At 35.7% G+C, this 10,761-nt stretch overlaps 1 protein-coding gene across 2 annotated transcripts in view; it reads right to left on the bottom strand.

The window, feature by feature from the left end:
* Positions 1-1,533: 1,533 nt before the first annotated feature.
* LOC131159393 (ras-related protein RHN1) overlaps positions 1,534-10,761 on the bottom strand; it is a 34,243-nt gene continuing 25,015 nt past the window's right edge. The window contains exons 7-8 of one of the 2 annotated variants that reach the window (XM_058114274.1): positions 3,825-3,922; positions 1,534-1,947 (exon numbers count right to left, since the gene is read on the bottom strand). In XM_058114274.1, the coding sequence (XP_057970257.1) occupies positions 3,825-3,922 (98 nt within the window). In that variant the 3' untranslated portion in view covers positions 1,534-1,947. Of the gene's footprint in view, positions 1,976-3,824; positions 3,923-10,761 lie in introns of both variants that reach the window. The other variant, XM_058114273.1, reaches the window with a different exon arrangement.

The following is a 10,761-nucleotide window of genomic DNA, read 5'->3' as shown; positions in this document are numbered from 1 at the left end:
AAATGGAGAAGTGTTTCAAGTGTGTTATGTGATCGTAAAATACCCTTAAAATTGAAATGGAAGTTTTATAGGACAGCTATAAGACCAGTTATACTATATGGATCGGAATGTTGGGTGACGAAGAAACATAATATCCAAAAAGTAAAAGTTGCCAAGATAAGAACGCTTAAATGGATGAATGGTATAACATTGGAAAAAAAAATTAAGGAATAAACATATTCGTGGTAAGTTAGGTATAACTCTTATAGATGATAAAATAAGGGAGGGACAACTCAGATGGTATGGACACTTGCAACATAGGTCACATAATGCACCTATGAGGAAGAGTGACTTAATTACTGTGGGAGACAATAGAAGGGGTAAGGATAGATTTAAAATAACTTGAGAGGAGATAGTGAATAAAGATTTAATATCCTTGAATCTATCAAAAAAAATAGTTCATAATCGCATAAATTGATGAAAAATAATTCATATAACCGACTCCATTTAATGAAATTAAGGCTTGATTTTGTTGCTGATATGAAATGAAAAGTTTCTAAACTACCCCTTTTTTAAATTTTTTTGAAAAACCAAAATGAAACATAAAAACTCCGCAAGGGGCTCTGCCTTGGCATGAATTTTTTTTACACTGCTTTTCTCCATGGTTCAAACATATGGGGTGACACAGCGAGCCTGTGAGAAAGAAATTAAACGCCTCTCACCTTTTGATGGAATCTAAGGAATGTAGTTCTGTTTCCTAACATTTAGGTATCTTTCGGAAGCTTCGTCAGAGCGAAAAAGGTATTTAAAATTTTAAAACTAGCAGGCTTTGTTTGGTTTTTAGCCCCCATTGAAAAATCTGTTTTTTCAAAGTGAAAAAAAATTAAAAAAGCATATACTGAATTTATAAATAAAATTTTAATTTTACACATCATAATATTTAATTTTTCTTAAATTTTAATCATTTATAAAAAAATTTATTTAGAATAAAATTTAATAAAGAAAGAAAATAAATAAAAAAAATACATTTCTACCTTATTTTCCTTTCTTTTTTCTCAAATAAAATCCTTTACCCCGAACAAACCTTAGGAGGTTAATTGGGCAAATGGCAATTTTTTAACGGCAAAGAATATTTATAAATCAACTACAGAAATTACTCGTACATAGCTGATAGCTCGTCAGACAACACGGCTTGAAAGAAGATGAAACTTCATAATCATTATATACAGAATAAAGCACACCTCCCTCCGGAGATTAGAATTAGAACCCTGAATTTAGATGCATAGATTTGGTTAAAATTTTGGGTCATGCTAAATTTTATCTAAATTCATAAGATTCAAGTCTCAAGCATGAAACCCATGCAACCAAACACAAACCATTCAAGCCGTAGCAGGTTTAATTGACAATCACCAAGCCATAGAAAATATTAAGGTACCATTTGGGGCATGACTTTGGGACGTTAGATTTAAATTTGAATGGATTTAAACAAATTTTAATACAACTTTATAAATCATCTTATCCAAATTCAATATAACTCCAAATATAAGACTCCAATTTTTGGATTTGCAATTATTAATCGCCTATGCATTTAACAGGTCTTTTGTTACCCTTGTTCAATACAATTTTTTCCCCTTTGTTCCTGGTGGGAAAAGGAAGATAGGGGTAAAGGGGAGTGGCAGGATTTGTATTGTGGGGGGCGGGGTAAGTCTGCCAGCTGCTCGAGTATACATTGATGATAGGCATCCATAAGTTCTATATACAAATTAACACATTACAATTTCTACACATGAAGCTTGTCCACCGTAAATTCGTTCACAGTAACAGTATGTAGCAAAAGAAGTATTCTCAGTAGGCGAAAAGTTAGATTGGAACCCTTAATATTAGCCAAGCAATTAACAATCAACCGCCCAGAAAGTTCTTCACACTTCCCAACCACGGGGTTGGAGCCAGGCAATGACAGCATAATTCCTGTCCAAAATTGCAACATCCATCACCCCTTTTTTTTTCACGAGCAAAATATCAGAGCAATGTATATAGTCAGGGATCGAAGAGGAGCCAAAACAGCTATAAAAAAAATAACTAATTTACAAGAAGATGTAAACAATATCAAAGTAGCCTTCAGGGATCACCTTCGAATACACAAAACTCTGCCCACCAAACCATAAATTAAAAACCTTAAAGCCAACTATTTTTTAGAGAGAAGGGAGGGAGAGTGTTCCTCTCTCACAAACCCACCCCATTTCTTTCCCTCCATACACTAAATCAATAGCTTGCATACTCTGTAAAGGATTATGTAACCCTCCAAGCACAAAACTTGTCCCGGATTGAACCCACAAGGCCACCACCATCCAAAAGCTTACCGCCAGCACATGAATTCTAACAACTACCTAAATCAGCTACAATGTGAGATGCCACCCCAAATTATCAATATTTTTACATGGGTATGGCCAACATTCAGCCCAAAACAAAAAGGCATCTAAAAAGGGCGTCCCTGGGCCATAAGACTACCAGCTTTGCGAAGGTAGGGGAAGGTTCGCCATAGTATATGCAGCCTTACCCCTGCTTTTATGCAGAGAGGTTGTTTCACAAAGGAACAACCTTACCGTTGATCCAAGGCCAGCCCTCTCAAAACAAAAAGGCACCTGTTAACCAAAAATATATCCCTCAAAAAATGATTTCTTTAGCAAAAGCATTCTGTTGCAGGCTTACACTCCTTAATGCCTACGGGCCCCCCTTTCCTATGAAGTTACCAAACCGCAGCGTAAAAAATATTATAGTATTTACTTTAGGGTTACAAAAAAAAGTTCTTTAACCCTATATTTGGAGAGGTCTTAGATTTGAATTTGTATTGGATTTGGATAAGATGTAATTTAAATTGTATTGAAAATTGTCCAAATTCACCCAAATCCAAATCCAGGTCCAGAATCCATGTTCCAAATGCAGCATAAGAGCTTTTCGAAAGAGAAATGTAAAGGATTGGCAATAAAAAAAAAATGTTCAGTCTCGCGTGCTTACAATAGAAATAATAAAAGTTGAAGATTTATTACTGTGTTTTAAAATGGACCTATTTTATTTATTAAAGTAAAAGTCCTCTACAATTTTTTTTGTGTGAGCATGCGCACTAATTATATTGATGCGAAGATGCAGGCAATTGTCTTCTTCCAGTATTAGTCCAAATGTATTTCAGCTTGAGAATCCAATAGGGTATTTAACACACAATTTTAATAAATTTGTGCCTCTACCTTTGTCTGTGCCTCATACCAAGGCTCCAAGTTCCCTACGCTCCTTAGTGCACCTTGCACCCATAACAACCAGACCTAGCATAAGAGTCCTATATCATTGTTTTTCCTTTTTGGCATCCCAGCTTCAGCTAATTCATAATCAAGCAACACGGACAACCTACCACACAGGGGGCAACCTTAAGCCCCAGACAGCATGTTGCATCTCCCTCTTTTAAACCAAAACAACTAGAACAAAATTGGTTCTGTTTGCCCAGAGAGCTACAAGCATTCCATAAATTGGTTTTTTTCCCTCTTAAACAAATGGAATGGATATATCATCAACTAAAAAACTTTTTGGAGCAGAAGATTAGAACCAATTTATGAGTGTCTCCAATGTATGATCATGAATGTTTTACATACTTAATGTATCACCCTCATGTTAAAAATAAAATAAAATAAAATAAAACAAGATGTAATCCATTACTCAAAAGACACTTCATCATTAATGCACAATTACTTGCAAATATTTGTTTCAATCTTGACATATCCACCAAAAATGCTAAAGAAGAGAACCATGAAACAGGGGAAAGAAAATTAAAAGATGCTTGAACAAACTTAGTATACCTAATAACAGCAAGCAGATTGAGATCTCTCTGCAGGTCTGTCCACAAGAACCATGCCAGCTGGATTCTGAGGTGGCTGAGCTCGGGGCAATCTTTTAGCTGGTGCCACAATTAAGAATATTAGAATGTCAAAATTTACTGAAAAGGCTACCACACAAGCCAAAAACAAAAAAAGTTCAACAAGAATGATAAAAATATCAGCAAAAGGATTCATAGCTCAATGATTATATCCAAAATTTGATACATCAAATAACGGTAACAAATAATTAGGCAATAAGCAAAGCATTGTATCAAGCAAGTACAACACCAACTTGTCATCACAATGAGTGGCAGAAGGAGTCCAAGCAAATGGAGAAAAAGAAAATTATGCCCACATAAATGTTAGTAGAACTAGCCACATAGTTGATTCTCCCCCAATGCTTTTCCAAAAGTGGCTAAGAATAAAGTTCCTTACAAATATTACAATGATGCCAGGTTTAAACATATGAAAGTCAATGGAGAGAGAACTTAAGAGGAAAAGGGATCACAAATGCTATTTGTAATTTTTATAATGAGCTGCAGTCTAAGCAAGGGTTAGAATGATTAAATTAGTGAAAGGGTATCATACAAGCAAAAAAGAGTTCAACGATGATAAAACATCAGCAAATGCAGTAACAGAAATGCTGGTAATCAAAATTTGATCCATCAAACGACGGTAACAAATAAGCAGGACAAAGGTAGCAAATGCATAAAGCAAGTATAGAATCAACCCATCATCACAATAAGCAGCAGAAGGAACCCAAGCAACTAGATTAGAAGAAAATCGTGTGCACGTGAATGTTAATAGAACTGCCCAAAGAAGCTAATTCTCCCCCAGTGCTTTCAGACTTCACACCTCTGAGGAGAGGCTTTCTAACCCTGGTCGAAGTAAACTTCTTTGCAAAACTACAAAGCTGCAAAATATAAACACAAGCATATGAATTTTAATTGAGATATGTCTTGAAAGGAGAAAGGGATGAATATTATTGGAAATTTTTGCAAGGAACTTTACCATAAAGAGGGTTAGGAAGCCTCTCATACAAGGTATGAAGTCTAAAAGCATTAGGGAAGAATCAAATAATTGGCTAAAAAAGACCTTGTAATTAAGAGGGAATTGTAAAGGCGCTGAAGAAGTGCAACGGAGATAAAGTTCTGGCCCAGATAACTTTACTGTAGCTTTTTGTCTAGTGAACTTAGACAGGGTATAAAGGGATTGATGAATGTCTTTGATGGTATCTGCAACACAGTTGAATTTCTAAATAAAATTTTGTGGCTTGAGTACCTATGAAGAACTAGGGAGTTAGCATTAAAGATCTCTCTCCAGTTAGCTCATTTCCAAAGTAGTGGTTTGGAAAGTGATTAATCCACTGGTATAAAGGATGACAAATTCTCAACACTCAATTGTAAAGGAGGTGGTTCATGCCCAAAGTGAAAAGTGGAGCAGGGTTTACATGCAAGCACAATATAGCAAAGACTTATCATCACATCACATGTGCTCTGAATCTTTACTTAAATGTGATTGATAGAATTGGATATGGTGAGTTAGTTCAAGACTTATCATCATGTGTGGTGGGATGGCAACAGAGAGCTGGTTCCTATATGATCAGCGGTGCGGGAAGCATTAATTGAAGCTTCAATTCCCTGAGATTTTTTCTGTTTGCAGTGACATGAATGTCTTAATAATTCTTTTTTAATTGAAGAAATCTTACAAACAAAAAAATGCACATAAAAGGAGGCAAGAAGCCCACTAAAACTAGAAGGAACTACGAAATAAATAAATAAATAAAATTAGGCAGTCAAATCAAAGAAACGAAACCTTCCACTCTGAGTAAAGGAATGCCTGGGTAATTTCATGTGAAATGGTTTTGCATGATGTTATAGTTCCAAATGTCAACTATGGGAGCATGCCTAAGACAAGGAAGTTGTCTTGCTCTAGTTTTCTTAATATGCTATGTGCAAAGCTGATTTGACAGATGAAGATACAAAAGGGTACAGGAAGAGAGGAGTGTTTGACAAGAGGAAATTTCTCAAGGCACAAAAGTAAGATGGGTACAGAGTTTAAATTTTTGGTATAGCAGGAACTGTGATGTCGTCATAAATTCCATCTTAGAGTTAGTCCATTTTTTGGTCTCACATAAATTTCATTTCAGATTTAGCTTGATTTTTTTTATTTGCAAAGGAGTCTTCTCTTGAACATGGGCCAGCATCAGGGGTGTAAAATGTAAATGGTAAGGTTTAGTTTGGTGTTCAAAAGCCAAATTGGAACTGAACCAAGCTAATTCATCTCCACAAAGTCGGAATCAGAACCCAACCAAACCTTGAACTAAGTCAAACTGAATCAAAGCTTCTCAATTTGGTTCGATTCAATTTCTAGGTGAACCAAACATTATACTGCCCATAACTATATAGGCCCAACAAAGAGCCCAATGATAATAAATTATTCGTGACCTAGTATGAAACTTTAGTCTTAATTCGCTCACCAGCCCATTGAAAGCGCACTCACTTTCCAGACCAGAAAAATTACACAAAAAAAATTACAGGACTGTAGTTGTGCAAAACAGTTCTCATTTTCCATTTCCATATTTCCAAATGATTACAAAAATGACACCTTGTTTTCTAGGTTTCCAAGATTTATATAGGAAATGTAGAGAACAATAAAATGATATTTTCCAACTTTCCTAGACAAATTTGAAACAACTAAAAAATAAGGTGGCATTTTTTTTGTAATTATTTGAAAATTGGAAATGGATAATAAAATTGTTTTTACAAAGAATAGCGCCCATAAATTTCAATTACTAAGTCCAAAGATTTCAAGCTTGCAGAGTTGTATATAAAAGAGGAGAGCTTAGGCGCAATGGTAAGGTTGTCACCATGTGACCTGGAAGTCACAAGTTCAAGGTGTGGAAACAGCCTCTTGCAAAAATGTAAGGTAAGGCTGCATACTATAGACCCATTGTGGTCCGCCCCTTCCCTGGCACATACGCGGGAGCTTTGTGCACCGGGCTGCCCTTTAGAGTTATATATAAAAAAATGTTCCATATTCTAGCTATTAAAGGTTTGTTAAAAATGTAACAACCCAACAACAAATTAAACTAACACCAATATGAATGTCCAAAAATCCAGATTCGAATTTTAGATCACATTAGCAACAACTTAAAGCAAAAGAGAAAGCAAGACAAAGCATCCATTTCAAGTCTTAGGCCAAGACAGCTTATGATTTTATCTTTCTGAGTTTTAATAAATTTGTGTGTGTGTGTGTGTGTGTAGAATACTCAAATATAAATACAAAACACATATGGATTAAGTGGTTATACATTGAAAGAGTCCCTCAGTCAAGAGTTAAGTCTCAACTTCACCATTTCTCATAAATGTAATTTTATTTTAAATTTTAAAATGTAGTTCCTTTAAGTCAGCTTACTTTGGATAGGTTTGAGTCTGATTTGATCTGGTTCTCGATGGTTCGGCTCAGTTTATAGTTCAGTTTCGTTCCATTTATTGGGAAAACATGAACCAAAATGAGACATACCATTCCATGGCTTTTTGGAACCAGAACCCACCCAAATACTCAAAAGAACCAAACCAACCTAAACTGCTCAGTTCAATTCTTCAATTTACAAGCTGGCAGCTCATTTGTGCCCTAGTAATATACCTTCTCTTCACTAATCAAAAAAGCATTAAACCCCACCAATAAAATATTCATGGAAAAACACAGTATCCAGCTTGGGTGCAGGCTAGAAAGCCTGGACAAAAGCTTCCCGCTAAAAAACGAGCATCCATTAAGCAGCTCATTGCTCACTTTAGTTTTCAGAATTCAGAATTGGCAAGCAATTGTTAGAAATTTAATTGAGCATTTTGAGTGAAATAGCATATTTGCATCTACGCAAATGAAATTGACCTCCCTTGAGGTTTCAAAATTCCTACGGAACTCCCTTGAGATTTCAAAATTCCCATAAGAGTTTCCTTGACATTTGATTTAGGAGATTTACAGTATTACCCCCTCCACTGATTTACCATTATAAGCCCAGGTATGGCTGTAAACAAGCTAAGCCGAGCTTTGCCAAGCTCAAGCTTGTTTAACAAATTTTTAACCAAGCTCGAGCTTGATCCAAGCTCAAATCAAGCTTTAATATACTTGCCCAAGCTTGTTCATTTATGCAAATGAATGAGCTAACGAGTCCTTATTGAGCCGAGTTACTAAGAAGCTCACAAATGATTTGGTTCTTCAGAGGATCTTAAGAGTTTTTTTCGACAAAAGGTGAAAACAGGCTCTTACTGATACTGCCTTAAGATTTTTCTGTCCCCACCTAGCCAACCTATTGACCTTGGGCATCGGCCCTACCAAGCCCAAACAAACCCTACTTTTAAGCCAACTACAATCTATCAAGCCTAGCTCGACCTTCTTACATAAGCCAATCAATGTGTCTAATCCAAGCATATTAAACAAGTCCAACCAAACATGTAACCAAGCCGCTCACATGCCAAAACAAGCTAAGCCTGCTCCTTTTCAGGGTCATCTTGTTTGTTAAATAAGCCTCCAAATTGGACTTGGGAATTGCACATTTATATGATGAATGAGCCCAAACAAGCTCTGAGCTGAGCTCTTAAGCTGCTCGTGAGCATCTTGGTTTATTTGAGGGAGTCGAAGCGTCTCAAAAATCAAATATCAAGGGACGTCTAAAGATTTTTGAAACCTCGAAAAAGATCTGCTTCTTTTTGCCAATCCTAGAGGGAGGTCTATGGGATTTTTCAAACCTCAAGGGAGATCTGCTTCTTTTTTTTTTTTTTGTCAAATCTTTAGAGGTTAGTGCCTTCTACCCTAGCATCTATTCTCTCTATTGTCAATGACATGAACAGCAGTGCTGTGTTTACAAAAAGAAAGACGCAAAAAAATGGTGCCAAACATCACAATTCATTAATACAATGATGTAATGCAGGAGAGTGAAAGATGCTCTTCAGCAATTGAATATAATATTCCAGGAGCAATAAATAGAAACATAGCAAATGAATACAAACAGCTTCAAAAGGGAACTAGGTTAATGTGTTTGTAGGTTGTCGCCCCGAAAGAAAAATAAGAATTTTATTGAAATGAATGTGTGTAAAACTATCTCCATAAAAGGGTTTTATAATTATGATCTAAATTTCCATGAAATGATTGAAATTGTGCTTTTCACCACCCTCAAAATTAGAATGTCAGTCAATTACAAAAATTCATCAAAATTTGCACGAATCACATGAAATTTATCGAAATCTCAAAAATTCAGCTAAATTTGTTTAGATTTTTTAACAATAGAATGAAATTTCCTTGAAATTCAAATTTAAGATTTAAGACCGGAATTGAAATTTCTCTCTTAATGTATCTTCTTTATTGAAATGAAACATTATTGGAAGATGGACATGAATAGCTTCCAGACCTTTGGAAGCATATGAAAATTGAACTTATATATTACCTACAACATCTTATTTGACCATTTGTATCCAAATCATCTTTATTTGTCCAAGTAATTTAAGAATTTCTTTTATTAATTGAACATGTTTAATATAATTATTAGGTCATAGTTATGGCACCATAAACACCACTTACCTGTCATTGATATATATTCCCTATGATATGTTAAATCTAAAAGCTACATTATTATGTCTATTAATAGTTTATGAAGTTCCTTAAATAATTCAATGCTTTACTATTAATTGCCATCATTTTTCAAAATCAAAAATGAAAAATTTACATCTACAATGAAAATTCGATCAAATTTTCCATATTTTTGAAGCCTTGAAATTTTAGTTGAACGCCCAAGGTTCCAAAAGCCCCACAGACCTCCCTTGATATTTGATTTTTGGAACACTTGCACAATTATACACCGTCACAGAAGGAGGGGGGGGTGGTGTTGGGTTTAATGTACTATTAAGCCCAAGGAGAACAAATAAAAAATCATGTCAAGGGAGGCTCAAGAACCTCAAGGAAGGTCAGTGTCTCTTACACTAGCATCTATTCATTATATTGTAAATGACGTGAAGATGTGTTTCAAAAATGAAAGAAACAAACAAACAAAAGGTGCCAAACATCGCAAGTCCTTACTAGAGTGATGAACCACTAAAAAGTAAAAGATGCTTTCCAACAATCAAATACAATATTCCAGAAGAAATAATTATAAAGACAACAAAGAGTACAGGTGTGGCTAAGGTTTCTCTTGTAGAAGATAGGGCGACAAAGTTTGGGGTGGAGCGGGCCTGGATGTCTGGTGGTTGTCTTGGACTCGGGTCAGATAATGGGTTTGTATTTGGACCAATATCATAAACAAGCTCATGACCAGGTTGTAGTGGGTTTGGAACTGGGCCAAGTGTCACGAGCCGAAAAGTTTACACCTTTGTGAAAGGAACGTGCGGCGCTAGCTAAAGCTCTTTTGTTTAACTAGCCAGCCTAGCGTTTACCACAATTTACCAATGGAACACTTTCATTGTCATTCAAGCAAATATATGCGGAAGCAATAAACAACTTATGAAATCAATGGCACTTAAGCAATAAACATTGAAGCAACATAATTCATTATTAACACCTCCATTAACAATGTGCGTCTAGAGAGGGAGGCAAGTAGGCTAAACACATTGACAATAGCTAGTGAGTTTTACAAGTTGATAGACATCACCCTCCCCTAAAGAGTTTTCTATGCTATTCTCGCTCTGCCACTAAGAAATATCAATATGACCGAGGAGTCATACTCACCTTTTTAGCCTAAGGAAAAACTATTTTGAAAAATAACCCTACACTAGTATTTACACGATGAAAACTCATCCCAAACGCACGAGGCAAGCAGTCATAAGCAAGCATAACGCCCTAACCAAGCTCAGCTCATGACACTCCCCCACTTATGCGGTCTATGTCCTTATAGACTTTGACGCTAGGTACACTTCAACTTTTTCCA

Source organism: Malania oleifera, chromosome 7 (genome assembly GCF_029873635.1).
Source record: "Malania oleifera isolate guangnan ecotype guangnan chromosome 7, ASM2987363v1, whole genome shotgun sequence".
Lineage (NCBI taxonomy): Eukaryota > Viridiplantae > Streptophyta > Magnoliopsida > Santalales > Ximeniaceae > Malania > Malania oleifera.
Note: the sequence above shows the minus strand (reverse complement) of the source record. Positions and strands in the feature narration are given on the sequence as shown.